This window comes from Pteropus vampyrus, unplaced genomic scaffold, assembly GCF_000151845.1.
Source record: "Pteropus vampyrus isolate Shadow unplaced genomic scaffold, Pvam_2.0 Scaffold615, whole genome shotgun sequence".
Lineage (NCBI taxonomy): Eukaryota > Metazoa > Chordata > Mammalia > Chiroptera > Pteropodidae > Pteropus > Pteropus vampyrus.
Window position 1 is genome coordinate 43,434 of NW_011889396.1, and position 17,264 is coordinate 60,697.

The following is a 17,264-nucleotide window of genomic DNA, read 5'->3' on the forward strand; positions in this document are numbered from 1 at the left end:
TTGGAGAATCATGAGGGCATGATGTAATCGTTTGTGATTTTTTTTTTCTGGATTCTTAAGAAATATTTTTGGTTTTACCATTTCTTGATAGTTTTCAGATATTGTTTCTTTTTTGTATTTTTAACAGTCCAAATTTAGACCAAAATTTCCAATCACATGTCTTAGTTGCAATAAATTAAATGCAAAATCTTGTGTAATTGCTTAAAATAAATGTAGTCGGAAAGTGTGTGTGTGGTCCCATTTCGTAGCAAAACTCACAGCGCACAGATGTGCGGATGTACACACAGAAATTAGTGTCGATCGGTACGGACCTCGGTCTGATCGTGTCTGAGGATAAAAGGGTCACGTGCTATTTATGTCTTTTATTTGATTTCTCATGTTTTTAAAATTAAAAAAAAATGTACGTAAAGTCATAAGCAAACGTAAAGAAAATAAAAGAAACTGGTGACAGTCCGGGTATTCAGAGAATCCCAACTGATCCTCTCCTGATATTCGGGTTTTTCCTACTTTGCACTAATTCTAATTACGCAGTTACACGGGGCAGGGAAACAAACCGAGAACGAAACAGGTAAAGGTAGGGAGACTCAGCGGGATTCCGCAGGGACGATGAAGGCGCTGAAATCGGACTCATGTCTCCAATGCTGAGGGCTCGCGCTTGACGGCAAGGCCACTTTTAGCAGATTCTAGCTCATCCTAGGGTGGCAGGTCACACGCGAGCTTCTCATTGCTCATACGAGAATAAAACCCAGACGGGCCCGGCATCCCCAGGGACCCAGAGAAGGTCACTCATCATCTGCTGCCAATTAACAGCCAGTAAGTGCTGACAGTATCGGGTGACGGCTGCACGCGGTCACCTCCCTGCGGCCCTCAGAGGGTGCGAAGACACCCTCGGGCACCTTCGGGGTGAGGCCACTGGGGCTGAGGGGATGTGCCTGACCCCAGGGCCTCTACCTCACCCGCCAACGTGTGGCCTGGCCCCTGCTCCCGCGTGTGGACGACTACTCCTCGGTGCCGCCCCCCGTCCCAGAGCACAGGCGCAGCTCCCACGGCCCCGGGTACCCGGCCAGGGCCTCGAGACGCAGCACAGCACACGGCCGGTGACGTCCTACTCGGGCTATCGGGATGCACGGTGACAGAGCACTTCCTCTGCGCTTCCAGAACCCCACGTCACCTCCCAGCTCAAGGTGTGGACAGATGGCACAGGCCCGGCGTCATTTCCTGTCCCCTTTCCCTCGGCACACCTGTGTCACCACATGGAAAGTGTCCCCGGCTAGAGGATTCCGAGTCGGACCCCGAGCCGAGGGCGCAGGGCCAGGCCGCACGCAGGGCAAAGGCAAAAGCGCCCTGCTGCCGGCACAGTGTCACCGTCCCATGTGCCGAGCACGGTGGGGGCCGCCCGTGTGTTCGCCATCAGTCTCCAGCCATTTCCAGGGTGACCGGAAACGCGGGAAGCGGCAGGGACCCCACACGGACATCGTCAAAGAAGCCGAGTGTTTCCACAATCGACGTCTCACCAGAAACCGGCGAGAAACGTTCCCGTTACCCGGACCAGCCTGCAACGAACTCAGCTGGACGATGCTGAGTGACAAGTCCGGGCACAGACGCAAACAAGGCAGCTGGCACCCCCTGGCTTCCCGGAGCCGGCGGCCTGGGTCGGCGGCACGGCCCGTGTCCCCGGGCGTGGCACATAAGTGAGGGCCGCGAAGCCCGCGACACACGGTGCTCCCGGTCTAGTCTCACGCGGGCTTCCTTCCCCTCGTGTGGCGCCACGTTGCCGGTGGAATGATGGAGGAAACGGTGGCGGGAGGGCCCCCTGCGAACCCGCCCGTGGCCCGGTGTCTGCGGAGGGGACACCATGCGGGCCGAGCCCAGGCGGCCTGTCCCGTACGACCTTGCTGGGGACGTCTGGGGGCGTTCTCCCTTCCTGTAAGGGCTGGTCAGTGAGGCGAGGCCCACGGAACACGACACGCTCGGCTGCTGGCCAGACGGTGACGCTGTGTTTGCCACCAGGGAGACGGCGGGTGTGGGCGCGGGGCGGTCCCCCAGCTCCCCCGCGTGGAATACCAGGCTGGAAGACCCTGCGCGGGCGTCCAGTCATCGCTGCCAGTCCCAGACCCGCGCCCCGGCCCAGCTGGCACAGCGCGGGCGCGTCTGCAGTCACCGCCTTCTGGCCAGGCTGCTGCGGGTTGACCGTCGCCTCATGGACAGACAACCCGCCACGCAACAGGGTCCTGCAGTTTCCCTGCCCCCCAGATCATGAGGACAAGACCGAGAAGGCCCGCGCTGCCGGGGTCGGGGTCGAGGGCGGGGGCGGGGCCTTACTGTGTCGGGGCGGGGTCGGGGCAGGGTCGGGGGCGGGGCCTTACTGTGCCGCTTGCGCGCGCTGCCTCTGCCCTCCTCCTCCGTCACGCCCAGGCAGCCCATCAGCTCGTGCACAGAGAGGGACTTGTCGTTGTTCGCGTCGCAGTAGTCGACAAACCGCTTCACGCACTTCTTGGGTTTGGACTTTTTCCGAAGGAACCTCTTGAAGGGCTTGATCTCCTTCTTGCCGATGTCCCCACTGGAGTTTTTATCAAGCAGCTTGAAGTACCAGTGGACCACTCTCTCCTCCAGCGTGTGGCTGGGGTCGGGTTCAGAAAGCCTGGGGCACACACACAGCGCACACGTCGGGCCGCGGCCGCATGCGCCCCTCCGCACCCCGCACAGCCCCTCCGCGACCCGCCCGCCCGCGGAAGGTCTCTCGTGGGTCCCCTTGTCACTGCCACAGCCCTGGTGTCTCGGTCGGCCTGGGTCTGCCGTTCGATATAACTTACTTTAAACTAATTGAGAGAAAGAGATTTAGCAACAATTTTTCAAGTCGGGATCAAAACTGCAAATGGCACAGCGAATTTTTATGTGCCAAATGTGCACTTGGCGTTGGCCAAGTTCACGAGGACAAAAGCAGCCTCATCTCAGTTCTGTGTTCCCAGGGGCTGGCAGGCCGGCTCGAGGCCAGCCTACGAGACACTGTAACTGTGAGGTCCTCTCCCCGTTTACATGCAGTTCATCGGCACATTGCTTGGGTCAGGTACACCGAGAGACACAAATAAAAATGCGTCTTTAAGTGACAACTGGATGCTTTCCCGTGGATTAAAAAAATTCTACATGTTGAAATATAAATAAACAACACCTCTTCTAGAAGGCGTGGATTTGAAACTGTCACAAACGTTAACACGGGCCTTGTCGCTGAGTGGAAGGTGAGGGACGGAGTGGTGGGGCGTCCACCGCCCTCCCCTCGTGGCAGCTGGCCCGCACGCTCGGCTGGCCGGGGGAAGCCTGAGCTCGCCGGGGAGGAGAGGGACGTCGACCCAGGGTCACGACTGTCGGGCCCAGACGCTGCTGGTGCTCGCACACTCTCAGGGGACCCTCTCACACAGAGACTGGCTCCCCGCTTTTGTTTCGGCTTTCCGGGGAGAGCCATCTCTCCAGGAACGTAAGTTAGCAGTCTGAAATTTAGGCGATTTCCTTTTGTTTTTTTTCCAGTTTAATTTACTACCCAATTGTAACAACTTCCATTAACAAGACTTTTTTTTTCTTCTCGAATCTTACTCTCCAGCAAAGAGAGAGAAAGGAGGACCTTTCAGTGAAGGCAATCAGAACACTTAGCGTCCGGAAGAGGGGACACCATCAAGCGCTCGGGGGCAGGAGGTGAGGACGGCCAGTGCTCCCAGGAAATGAAGATAAGGAGACTCTCCACCAGAAAGAGTTCCTTAAACAAAGAGGCAAGATCCTGCCGAATCTCAGGGGTCCCTGGCTTGGACCGTCACAACCTTGCAAGGCCATGAGCCGCCCTCATGCTGGCGCCTGGCGACAGAAGCCCCTCAGGACAGGGACACGTCCGTCAGGAGCAAAGGGCTCGGAGTGCCTCCCACGCTCAGAGAGACACGCCCCGTTCCCGAAGCCGGAGCGTGGACGCCGAGCCGTGGGAACACTGAGCCGAGACGGCAAATTTCGTTATGCGCATCTTCCCACAACAGACACCAAGTTCTATTCTGAGAACTTTAAATCGGACGTTTCACTACATGGCGTTTGCAATCTGGTCACCAGCTCTAAATGCAGTTCCACAGCATGACGCCATGTGGACCAGGGCTGTCCCTTCCCCTCGCCCCCCATGGCCGCCTGCTGGAACCATGGGACCCATGTTCCGGCCTCTCCCGTTGGCACGAAGCCCTGAGGGGTGTAACCGCATGACGAAGCCCTGCTAATCACAGCGCCCCCACCCCCACCCCCGCAGAGCACCTCCTGCCGGGGAGAGGCCCCTTTCCTGTATGAGCCTGTCACCGGACAGGTGACCAGGATCCTGTCAACGTCACAAGAAAGAATTCACGGACAGACAGTGAAGCCGAAGAAGCAAGCCCGGGACTCGTGGCGACGAGGTCTGAGCCCCGTGTTTCCCTCCTCCCTGCTCGGGCCGGTCCGTGCACCCCGGGCAGCAGACCGGGACTCGTGTCTAGCCGCCAGCCTCTGGCTTCAGGCGTCTCGGGTTTTCTCCAGTGGACCCTGGGCTTCCTCCCAGCTCCCTGTTCGGGGTCGAACGCAGCTTACCTGCCGGGGGCAGAGGGGTCGGAGACGGCGTGGACCATGTCGGTGGACAGCGCATCCAGGACGCTTGTTAGAAACTCATTCTTTTTGGCACCTGGACAACCTGAAAAAAACAAAGCGTGGGTTTCTTTTTACAAGTCACAGAACTCACAGAGTACAACAGATTCTTCTCCGTAATAAAGAGAAAAGTATCCTTACTATTTGGAAACTAGTTGAGGTATCTCCAGGGAGGGAGCTCATTTGAACGCTCGTTTGCGGGACACTGACAGACACACTTCAAACTACAGTCTGTCAGCGGCAACATCTGACACTTATTGAGACCCGAGAGCCACCGCACCGTCACCTCATCGGTCCTCAGACCGCAGCCCCAGGTAGCTGGTGTCACTCTCCCAGGTTACAGGCGAGGCACACGGTGTAACCCCCCAAGGTCACCCGGCCGCAGGATGACACTGAGTGGAAAGCTGGAGTGCTATCCGGGTAAGCCTATGTCCACCGACGGCACAGGGTCAACGAGGCGTCGAGTGTGCACGAAGCATACGTCCCGTGGGGTCCTCCGGCCACATGGCCCCACTCAGCCTCCAGCCCCCTTGCCTCTCGCTCACACCCGGGAAGGTTCTCTGGACCCCTCGCCGCCCCGCGTCGTTCGGATGACCAGGTGCGGGGCACAGTGCTGGGCGATCTTTTCCGGAGAGGCGGCGAGGTGGCCTCGTGGGAGTGTGTGGCGGTGCCATGCTGCGGCAGTGAAGTCCCTCGGGGCCAGCACGTTTACACAGCACAGGACTCTCCAGTCGCCATAAAATTCCTTTTGGCATTTGAGTTCCGTTTTTATTGCCCAAGGACACGCCGGCTGCCTGAGCGGGGTCCGCTCACGCCGGTTTCCACTCCACTAAAGGCGCACACCTTGAAACAGACGCGGACCCTCGCGGGCACGGGTGTGGCTGCGTGGGGACAGCCGTGTCATCCCTGACAGAGCAGGTCACGGTTGACGGGGGAGCCTGCAGCCACTGGCGGAACGTCGCTTCCCTAGATAAACGAATTATCACACGGACTCTTCCCTCAGGAAGAAGGGAAGACCTGGGCAGGGCGCTAGAGGACTCGCCGTGGCCACGTGCTTGGGCTCAGCGAGAGGACAGCGGCCTCTGTCAGGGCAGGGCGGTTCTGCCGAGCAGCACGCCTGGCCTCCCGGAGGAAGCCGGAGACCCCCGCAGGCCCGGGGCACCCCACCCAGCCCAGGGGCCTGCAGCGGGGAGCCCCACATGGCGGGCTGACTCAGGAGGACGTCTCCCGGTGATGGCAGGCACCAGCCAGCGGGTACGTCCTGGGGACGGGCACGATGCCGGCCCCAACCACCTGGGAACCACCCAGGCAACAGTGGTCCCCCGTTCTCGAGACACCCAAGGGGGGACGCGGTGTCGACGGAGGAAAACGCATCCGGGAAGACCCAGCCTAGTCGTTCTCGGAACCGAACAGAAACCCGGGCGCTGGCCCTGCGCGTGCTGTCGATGGGGAAGCAGCACGCGAGTCTCCATTAGAAACAAGATCTGCTCAGCACGACACCTAAGGCGAAGGGCGCGTCAAAGCTTCCGCGCCCTTCATGCCCAAAGGCGCCAATACGGAGAGTTTAGTTCACTTCTAAAGCGAGAGACAGGAACAGGGTGTCACGCCCGCCCGCTCAAGCATTCGGTACCGTGGTACCGATTACAGACCGAAACGCGCAGACCCTGCTAAGGAGTGCGCTTCTCGCGGCTGGGAGGCGCTTCAGTCCGAAAAGAGATCGCGTTCCGTTTTTATTCGCAAAGACACTGGGCGGGGGGCGCATTCGGAGTCGAAGGTCGATCGGACTTGAGCGGAGGCCCCGAGCGGTCGGAGGAGCAGAGCCGACCTCGGCCTCTACCTGAGCGTCTCGTCGGAGCTCACGCGGCCGCCGCACGAGCGCTCCCACGAGGACCCCCTTCCTGGCGGGGATGCGACCCCCTCCCACGCTCAGAGAGACACGCCCCGTTCGCGAAGCCGGAGCGTGGACGTCGAGCCGTGGGAACACTGAGCCGAGACGGCAAATTTCGTTATGCGCATCTTCCCACAACGGACACCAAGTTCTATTCTGTGAACTTTAAATCGGACGTTTCACTACATGGCGTTTGCAATCTGGTCACCAGCTCTAAATGCAGTTCCACAGCATGACGCCATGTGGACCAGGGCTGTCCCTTCCCCTCGCCCCCCATGGCCGCCTGCTGGAACCATGGGACCCATGTTCCGGCCTCTCCCGTTGGCACGAAGCCCTGAGGGGTGTAACCGCATGACGAAGCCCTGCTAATCACAGCGCCCTCACCCCCACCCCCGCAGAGCACCTCCTGCCGGGGAGAGGCCCCTTTCCTGTATGAGCCTGTCACCGGACAGGTGATCAGGATCCTGTCAACGTCACAAGAAAGAATTCACGGACAGACAGTGAAGCCGATGAAGCAAGCCCGGGACTCGTGGCGACGAGGTCTGAGCCCCGTGTTTCCCTCCTCCCTGCTCGGGCCGGTCCGCGCACCCCGGCAGCGGACCGGGACTCGTGTCCAGCCGCCGGCCTCTGGCTTCAGGCGTCTCGGGTTTTCTCCAGTGGACCCTGGGCTTCCTCCCAGCTCCCTGTTCGGGGTCGAACGCAGCTTACCTGCCGGGGGCAGAGGGGTCGGAGACGGCGTGGACCATGTCGGTGGACAGCGCATCCAGGACGCTTGTTAGAAACTCATTCTTTTTGGCACCTGGACAACCTGAAAAAAACAAAGCGTGGGTTTCTTTTTACAAGTCACAGAACTCACAGAGTACAACAGATTCTTCTCCGTAATAAAGAGAAAAGTATCCTTACTATTTGGAAATTAGTTGAGGTGTCTCCGGGGAGGGAGCTCATTTGAACGCTCGTTTGCGGGACACTGACAGACACACTTCAAACTACAGTCTGTCAGCGGCAACATCTGACACTTATTGAGACCCGAGAGCCACCGCACCGTCACCTCATCGGTCCTCAGACCGCAGCCCCAGGTAGCTGGTGTCACTCTCCCAGGTTACAGGCGAGGCACACGGTGTAACCCCCCAAGGTCACCCGGCCGCAGGATGACACTGAGTGGAAAGCTGGAGTGCTATCCGGGTAAGCCTATGTCCACCGACGGCACAGGGTCAACGAGGCGTCGAGTGTGCACGAAGCATACGTCCCGTGGGGTCCTCCGGCCACATGGCCCCACTCAGCCTCCAGCCCCCTTGCCTCTCGCTCACACCCGGGAAGGTTCTCTGGACCCCTCGCCGCCCCGCGTCGTTCGGATGACCAGGTGCGGGGCACAGTGCTGGGCGATCTTTTCCGGAGAGGCGGCGAGGTGGCCTCGTGGGAGTGTGTGGCGGTGCCATGCTGCGGCAGTGAAGTCCCTCGGGGCCAGCACGTTTACACAGCACAGGACTCTCCAGTCGCCATAAAATTCCTTTTGGCATTTGAGTTCCGTTTTTATTGCCCAAGGACACGCCGGCTGCCTGAGCGGGGTCCGCTCACGCCGGTTTCCACTCCACTAAAGGCGCACACCTTGAAACAGACGCGGACCCTCGCGGGCACGGGTGTGGCTGCGTGGGGACAGCCGTGTCATCCCTGACAGAGCAGGTCACGGTTGACGGGGGAGCCTGCAGCCACTGGCGGAACGTCGCTTCCCTAGATAAACGAATTATCACACGGACTCTTCCCTCAGGAAGAAGGGAAGACCTGGGCAGGGCGCTCGGGGACTCGCCGTGGCCACGTGCTTGGGCTCAGCGAGAGGACAGCGGCCTCTGTCAGGGCAGGGCGGTTCTGCCGAGCAGCACGCCTGGCCTCCCGGAGGAAGCCGGAGACCCCCGCAGGCCCGGGGCACCCCACCCAGCCCAGGGGCCTGCAGCGGGGAGCCCCACATGGCGGGCTGACTCAGGAGGACGTCTCCCGGTGATGGCAGGCGCCAGCCAGCGGGTACGTCCTGGGGACGGGCACGATGCCGGCCCCAACCACCTGGGAACCACCCAGGCAACAGTGGTCCCCCGTTCTCGAGACACCCAATGGGGGGACGCGGTATCGACGGAGGAAAACGCGTCCGGGAAGACCCAGCCTAGTCGTTCTCGGAACCGAACAGAAACCTGGGCGCTGGCCCTGCGCGTGCTGCGCGTGACGTCGATGGGGAAGCAGCACGCGAGTCTCCATTAGAAACAAGATCTGCTCAGCACGACACGTAAGGCGAAGGGCGCGTCAAAGCTTCCGCGCCCTTAATGCCCAAAGGCGCCAATATGGAGAGTTTAGTTCACTTCTAAAGCGAGAGACAGGAACAGGGTGTCACGCCCGCCCGCTCAAGCATTCGGTACCGTGGTACCGATTACAGACCGAAACGCGCAGACCCTGCTAAGGAGTGCGCTTCTCACGGCTGGGAGGCGCTTCAGTCCGAAAAGAGATCGCGTTCCGTTTTTATTCGCAAAGACACTGGGCGGGGGGCGGACTCGGAGTCGAAGGTCGATCGGACTTGAGCAGAGGCGCCGAGTGGCCGATCAGAGCCGACCTCGGCCTCTACCTGAGCGTCTCGTCGGAGCTCACGCGGCCGCCGCTCGAGCGCTCCCGCGAGGACCCCCTTCCTGGCGGGGATGCGACCCCCCGGCCTCAGTCAGCCTGGCGTAACGCCTGTCACTCGTCACGGGTGCTCGTAGCGCAAAGCTATTTCTAAGAAAACGAGACAAATAAAACTGTGAAATGAGAGCAAATCAGAAGAAAAATCAGGGAGTTCCTTACTAAGAAGGCCATTTTCATCGCATGAGAAACGACAGAAGGGGAGGGACATCAAACTTGCAGCACGAGACAGACCAGCTTTCCACATGCTCGAAAGCCACGGCCTGGCCCCCGGCGAAAGGCGAGCAGCCGAGCACGCCGGTCCCGCTGCGCAGGTGCGGCCCGTCCCCACGGCCACGCCGGTCTCACTGCGCAGGCGCGGCCCGTCCCCACGGCCACGCTGGCCCCACTGCGCAGGCGCGGCCCGTCCGAAGGCCGCTCTGCCAGGCAGCGTTTGCAGAGAGGGGCCAGACTGTCCTTCGCAAAGTCAGAGTGGAATCGCGGCAACCATTTGCTTACAAATCTGGCAAAGTCAAGCCCACGGCTCAGCGGTAGATGCTCGCTCGACGCCATCTGTCCCTGGGATGTGAGTGACAGATTCGCGCCCTGTTAGATTTCCTTGAAAACCGTCCGCGCAGACTGTGAGGAAGTTGCAGTCCACACGTGACCAGCGAAGGGTGCGCGTCTCCTGGGGGCAGACCCTTCTCATGCGGGTGGGGAGGGGAAATGGGGCGTCAGACGGCGACCCACCCGTGTTGCTGATCGCTTACAAAAACAAGAAATAAAATCGCTCCGATGCTCATGTTCACAGATTAACGCAACTATCTAGTCGAAAAAAGGGGGTGAATGTTGACGGCGGACACAGACACGAGCCGAGACGTCCTCAAACCGCCCGCCCCCCGCCATGGGGGTCACATGCTTGCGTGCTGGGCTCGCCGATCTTTGCCGAATTCGAAAGGTCAGAGTCAGAGAAGGAGCACAGGGGCAGCCTAGGGTGGCGTCGGGAGGACACAGGAGCCACGCTGCTCGTAGAAGTGGCCCTGGGAGGGAGGGCCCCCCGCTAATGAGGGCCGTGCCCCCAGGTTTCCAGCGGTCCTACCAGGGGGCTGGGCCGCCTCTGGCATCTCTGCCATCTTATGATGTGTCAGGGGACAGAAAAGAGGGACAAGAGGTAGAGTCACTCCACCTTCAAGAGAGCACCCCAGGCCGCGGAGCCAGCGACCAGCCCGACAGACTCTGCTCAGCCGACCGGAACACCGGGCTCGGTCTGGACACTTGCCAGCACCTCTGCATCTTAAAAGCGATTCCTAACTTTAAACGTACTTGGCAGAGCTGGGCCACTCGCGGAGGTGAGTCCTACAGCGGGTAAGGGTCTGGCCACAGCCTGGAAGTGACTGCAGCACCGTGTCCTCATTTTTCTCTCTACATCGAGACAAGCCACCCAGAGCCAAAAATGGCAGACTCGGTCGACAATTTGATGAATGAGATGAGAAACGATGGCCGAATCCAAACAAAGAATTCTCTGTATTGAAAACTTAAACCCTCTGAAACCTTTCTAGGGCGAAGAAGCCCAGCCCCTGGGGTCCTCGGGTCTGTTTCATCAATGTTCCTCCGTCCGCATTTGCATGAAGCCAGGGCTCACGCCGAGCCGAGTACAGACGTGAACGGAACCGCACGGGAATCAGCGTCTCTGTCAGGAAAGTTTGCTTTTCCCTCACATCACTTCAAGTCTCTGCATAAAATCTAAATTCTTTGATTCAGAAGGAAACGACATGTCCAACGTAGCAGCCATCCTTACGCGGGGCCGAGCAGCGTGTCCAGCCTGCACGCTCGCCCACCTGCCCAGCCCTCCCCGGCCCCTTCCCGCTGTCCCGCAGGGGAGGGCCACGGGCGGCCCACGTGGCCTAATTCCAGTGTGCCCCTCCTGAGAGGAACCCGCCATCTTTGTCACTGGCTCTGCATCGGCCTCTAGGAGCCCAGGGTTCTCGATGCCCCTCGTCCCGGAACCCCGCTCCGGGACCCTCAGGCGGCTCCCCCCTCTGCCCACCGCGAGAGCCGAGCTCACAGCCACAAACAAAGCCACAAGGAAAGCACCGTCACCTCCCGACTCGATGACACTCACTTTTTTAAAGTTGCGGCCCAGGCCCCAGGAGGCAGAAAGCTGGCGTGTCCCGGTGAGCAAACGCCTGTCGAACGCTCCGCAGCTCAGCCACGCGCGGTTCCGACGCGCTCTAAGCAGCGCGGATGCTCTACACACGCAGGCCGCTCGTCCGTGCCGGGTCGCCACCGTGCAAGGTGAAGGGCGCACGCAACTCCCTCAGGCAGAGCGAGTCCCCAAGCCGGCAGCTCGACCGGCTGGCAAGGCCCAGGGTGTCAGCGGCCTCATGCACCCGACGCCCCGCTTCCAGGCCCAGCAAGCGGACGGGGGACACTGGGGCAAAAGCACTCGCCGTGTCCGGCCACCGAGAGGCGCCTGGCTCCCCGGACGAGGCGGAGCCGCCGGGCTTGAGGGGCCCTGGCCTGTCCCGCCCTGGACGCTGCCCTCACGCGTCCCTCGTGCCGTGTCCGGGTGCTTCGCACACTCTCACCTCTCCCCGCAACGTGTGAGCGCCAACGCCACGTGCGAGACGCCACGCCCCGCTCCGGCCGGAAGGACCACACGTGAAAACCTGCCTCTGTGACCCGCCTGGCGCCTCGGGGCATGACTGCGTGGCTCCAAGTCCGGGGACATTCACAAGGCATGGGGCGTGGGACGCGCCTTCGCCAGGAATTGCGGTGACCAGACCCCACGTCCTCTCATGGCTCCGGGGTGAGGGGCAGCTGTGTCAGGAGCAGGGGGCAGCAGGACCGAGGGTCCTTGATTTGAAAACGAGTGACACAGATGTGCCTGGACGGGCAGAGCTGGGCCGCAGCCCACCACTTCGGTCACTCGAGCCCCCCCAGTGGTTTCGCCAGTGCGTGCCACTTTGTACTGGGACACCCGCACTGCTTTCGGGTTCCTGAACTACGGCCGGGTGCCCTAAGCTCACAGCCCGCCCAAAGCGGTGGCCAGCTACGTGGCGGGCTGGTCGCACCATGACTTCAGCATGGAAAGCACAGCCAACAGGCCTGTGGGGGGAAGGCGGGCACACTGCCGACCTCTCCGCATACGACACACGTGACAGGGAATCTCGCTTTAAGAAGCAGGTTCTGGGACAAAAGTATTGTTGTACGTGGCCAGAGAGCACCGGGCTGTGACGACCTGGTCGGCGTCACCCACCCACGCGAGCTTGCCCTCCGCCAAACAGCGGACCTGATACCCGGCAGGGGACTCAGGCACCGGCCGGCGGGTGGCGGGTCCCGTGGGGACTGAGCGCGTGTGTCACCCAGCTGCCCGAGGATACCGCGCCCCTCCCCCACGTGCTGAGGCCTCCTCCTCGCCCACAATGGGCTTTCCACACCCACTGGTCTGTTGCCAAATTTCCATTTATGTGAAAGTGCTTTCAATTAGAAGGATATAAATTAAGGAGAGAGGAAATGTTCATGTTTGCTTTATGTACCTCCTGGAGCGATCTGAAGTCCCCATGACAAACCAGCAAAGCTCCGTTAAGCCAGCGGGCTCTCTACGGGCGGGCATTGTGTTCAGGACCCCCTTTCGATGATGCACTTACAAGGCAACTGCCTCCAAAGTAAGGTTAAAAAAAAACACACACACACACACACACAAAACCCTGATGAAAATAAAGCTTCTAAAGTGAAAACGCTGACCGGGAGGGCAGATCCCCACTCCGGGGGCCAAGGAGCCTCTGAAGGCACAAGTCCGGGCAGGCGGAAGGAATGGGGAGTCTGTGCCCCCGCACCCCGTCACACCGGCATATGGGTGTCAGCTTCGTTCCCGTCTGCTCCGCGTCGGCACCGTGCCTGGTGCACGTCACCTCGGCCCCAGAGACGACTGTCTCCTGAACCCTCTGCAGCATGCCTCTGATTATTTATCACCCCCGGGCCGGGCACCGGTACCCATCCGTGTCCTGTCGGGAACCGGGCCGCACAGCAGGAGGTGAGGGGCAGGGAGCGAGCACAGTGTCATCTGTATCTGCAGCCGCCCCCAGCGCCGGAATCGCCGCCTCGGCAACGCCTCGGGTCATCAGGCAGCAGATGCTCATAGGAGCACCGGTCCCTGGTGCCTGAAGGTTGGGGACCGCAGAGCATGGACCACAGCGGGAGCAGAGAAGAGTCCTTGATGGGCTGTGACCACCCCCAGGACCTGAGGCAAACGCTCCGATGGCTGAGGTGACAGGGACCCGAGTTCTCGCAGACGAGGGGCTGGCCCCCCGGCAGCGCCCCTGGCATGTTTCCTTCTGTGGGCAGCAGGACCTTCGCCTTGGTCCTTGAAGGAGGGGCCTGCACGGCTGAGCCCCGTCACAGGGAAAGGAACCAGGTGCCGTCTGTTTCGTCAAACCAGAGCAAAGTCCTTGAGTTTATTCATTGCTTCGTTCTTACCTCTGCTTTTCTGCCCGAGGTGTCTGCCCGTCTGGAATATTCTGCTCGTGTCTTTTCTGTTCTTCATAAATCAGCCCAAAGCCTGTTTTTCCCAGGAACTCTCTGCCTGGTTCAGTGGTCCTGAGGCCTCTCTGTTCTCCAGACTCCCGCGGCCACGCGCCACCTCACGGCTGCCAGCCCCAAGCCCAGCCCCAGAGGCTCCTGGGTCACCCTCCACGCACATGCGCGGGTCCCCAGGACAGCTTTTGTCGAGTTTAGGAATCTGGCCAGGCTAGGTCTGTGTGGGATCTTTCTACCCCACGAGTCTTTGACAAGGAGGGGCCGTCGCAGGAAGCGGAGCCCTGAGCTGGAGATGAGCGAGACACTGTGGCCGCCTGGTGCACCCGGACGCCGGCCCGAAGCAGAAAACGCACATATGTCCTCATGGAACAGTCCCCGCCATGGGCCCCGTCAAGCCGCCGCCCGTTTCGGCAAAGGACTGAGTTCTGAAAGGGCACGTGATCCGGGGTCAGCGACGTGTGTCACCATCTCTGCATACACCTGCACTGCATCAGGGCTTTGGAAAGTGCGTCAGACTGAGGCCGTGACCGACACTGGACATGCCGTTAAACAGAGTCGCGGCCTTAAAACATCAGACACTTTGAGACACAGCTCGTGGCCTTGGTTTGGCCGCCGCCACCCCACCGTGGGTCTCTGCACGGCCAGTGGCCACTCAGCCGCGGGCCACTTAGGGCAAGGTGGGCACAATGGTCCCACCTCCTGGACAACCCCAGAGCTGTAGCCCGGGGGCTGCCAGACACACAAGGGGGCCCCAGCCACAGCAGTGCTTCAGTGGGCGCCCTGGCCGAGTGAGTCATAGCCCCAGCTGCATTAAAGTTTCCCTGATAACAAAACGCCGATTTGATTAAATCCTCAGAAACCAGAGCTCCATGGCCAAGGCCAAGGGCGGAAGCCTCCATCCGGTTCCTCTTCTGGGCCCTGGCCAACTGCCCCCAGCCAGGGGCCTGACTCCCGCCCACCGCTCAGCTGTCCAAAGTCGGGCAGCCCTGTGACTGTCCGCCGAGGACGGCCTCGTGGAAGGGAATGCTCTGGGCGAACACCTCCTCCGATGGGGACGCTGAGGCAGGCCCCACCGGCGAGCGTCAGCCACGCGGCACGCCACAGCAGCTGTCACTCGTCCGAGAACATTCCAGAAACCCTCCTGGACACACAAACGGGGGCGGGGAAGGGAGGGCCCCTAGGAGGAACTCAGCACTGGTCAGTCAGTCCCTTCTATGACGCGCGCCACTGGCTTCCATGCTCAGACCCAGACTGGCTCTCTGAACCACACGCTCGGCTTCCTAGCACTGAAGCGGGGGCGCCGCCTCCTCCGGCTGCCCACGGGCCCGCCCCGCAGACCCTTCATACAGACCGTCACGGAGCGCTGCCGACGTCAGAAGCAGGAACCCGGCTCCACTCGAACGACATGCTTCACTCGGTGCTTCGGTGTTTACTTACTTTTTTCGAGTTGCATTAATCTAAGGCAGAAATCTTTTCTCCGGCGGTTTTATTTGGAAGGTAGCCACAGAATGGCTCACGTTTCTCCCCACATGGCAACTGGATTTTGCTGTTTTTTTCCAAGAACTTTGTAATCCCATTGTTTCCTCCATATGACGGCGACGCCGCCCGAAGGGGCCCCTTGCACACTCACCCCATGGCCGTGCGGCACACGCTCAGGTGGCCGGCTAGTTACAGCCACATGGCCTCGCACGGCGCAGCCCTCGGCCCGGCCCAGGCTGAAGAGCTGGAGGCCTTTGTGAAACGAGGCCTCACAGGGCCATCAGCCGCCTCAGCGGGAAGACGTTACACCCAGCTCCTGCTTGGGCTCGACCGCACTGAGCCGCCGTCGGCTTCGCTGCATTCTGTGCTTTCCAGTTGTTTTGCCTCTAAAATGGAATGTCTTCCTCTCAATGTTCTGCCCACAAATGAATACAACCAACTTCCTCTGGGCGAAACTCTCCTCCGCATGACCTTGTGGTGATCCCGACCCTTCGCGTCTTCGCTCCTCCAAAACGCAGTGAGGTCAGCAGGGAAAGGTCGGAGCTTTGCCAGGACAGCGCAGGCCCCCGGTGATTTGCGGTTCTGAGTATTTACGTGTGCACTTATTTACCCACCTAACTCCAGGAAGGCGTCAGGCAGCTTGCCGCAGTGCGCGCACCGTGTCACTAAACTGAACTAAATGACGACAAAATCAACATAGAGAAAAGATAAGGGTCGAACATCGGTAGAGAAAGGTTAATATGCAAAATGCACACTCGGCGAAGATGGAGCCACAAAGATGCAGCCAACGGGAAGGAGGAAGGCGCTGGGACGAAAAAGCAGGGCCCGGTCTGAACAGCAGGGGGCTGACGACAGCCAGCGTCGCTCCCTGGAAAGGGCTCCATGGGGCTGACGGCAGGAGGACCTGGCTGCGGCTGCGGCCCCACTGCGCGCCAGCGCCCCACCCACCCGCGTGTCACCTCTGTGCAGCTAGGCGTCATGTGCTGAACAGAAATCACGCGGACGCGGACCCTAGGGCCGGCTCACTCTGGGTGACGGGCGGTGCCAGACGGGCTCAGAACAGTAAAGCCAACAGAAGGCCAGGAAAGGGGGCTCACAGGGCGCTGGGCACACGGGCGACTCCCTGTCTGTCTCTCACCCACTGTGTTCCTTCCACTACTTAAAAGAGGTTTCTCCACCAGAGACATTACGAAGACGAAACGCCCGCTCGGTTGCATTTGAATTAGCAATTTCGTCCCTCTGAAAGGTCACGGGTGGGCTGCAATTTGACACCGTGAAGCGTTAAACAGAACACTGGCTTCAGCTTTTTAGAGCTTATCAAAAGGGGCTCCAAAGAGGCTGTTTCATGACAGACAACGCACGTTTCTCAGGAGCTTTAAAAAATCAGAAATGGAGCACTTCGTGGACGCGAGTGGCGCCGACAGCAGCGTCTCCCATGGGCCAGGTCCGCGGCGTCTGAGCGTGAGCAGGGCCGGTGCCCCGCTTCTGCTCCGGGTGGGGCTTGTGCTTTTAAATGCATTAACTAATTTAATAAGTAGAAGCGCAGAGAAAGGAGCAGTAAACGGGAGAACCGAAAGCTGCTGGAAGTCAGTCTGCCGCGGCGCGGCCTGGCGCGGGAGCGGCCACAGCAGGTGAGCAGCCCGAGCGTGGGCGCCTCGGCCTCTTTCCCCACCCCAGGGGAAAACCACTGATTCCTCTGGAAAATGGTTCTGGATCTGACAAGTCAAAAGCAAGCTAAGGAAAAAAATGGAACCGTCCTGCCAGGGAAATCATTCTAGAAGTTTGCACGGTCTCCTGCTTTTCACTCTGAGCCGGGTTTTGGGAAATCGCCTCCCACCACGGGTCACCTGGGCGTGCCGAGCAGCCCGACTGACCCTTAAGTATCTGGGGTCTCGGTCTGTCCAACCAATTTCTCAAACAATTAAGGTATTGGGAAGACTATACTGAGTTTCTGCCACTGGCTGTGCCTTTCGGTCAACCCCGCCCCCATTCTCGAAGCCATGACCCCGCTACCCGGACAGTGTCCGGTCTGGGCAACCGGGGTTCGCCTGCCTCGACTTCCCTGGGATTTCGCCTGGAGAAG

At 60.3% G+C, this 17,264-nt stretch overlaps 1 protein-coding gene across 1 annotated transcript in view; it reads right to left on the reverse strand.

Moving 5' to 3' along the window:
• Window positions 1-998: 998 nt before the first annotated feature.
• The window catches only part of LOC105308686 (SPARC-related modular calcium-binding protein 2), a 117,921-nt gene continuing 101,655 nt past the window's right edge, over window positions 999-17,264 (reverse strand). Inside the window, exons 11-13 of the mRNA XM_011384672.2 lie at window positions 7,235-7,334; window positions 2,367-2,641; window positions 999-1,114 (exon numbers count right to left, since the gene is read on the reverse strand). Coding sequence (XP_011382974.1) covers window positions 999-1,114; window positions 2,367-2,641; window positions 7,235-7,334 — 491 coding nt within the window. The remainder of the gene's footprint in view (window positions 1,115-2,366; window positions 2,642-7,234; window positions 7,335-17,264) is intronic.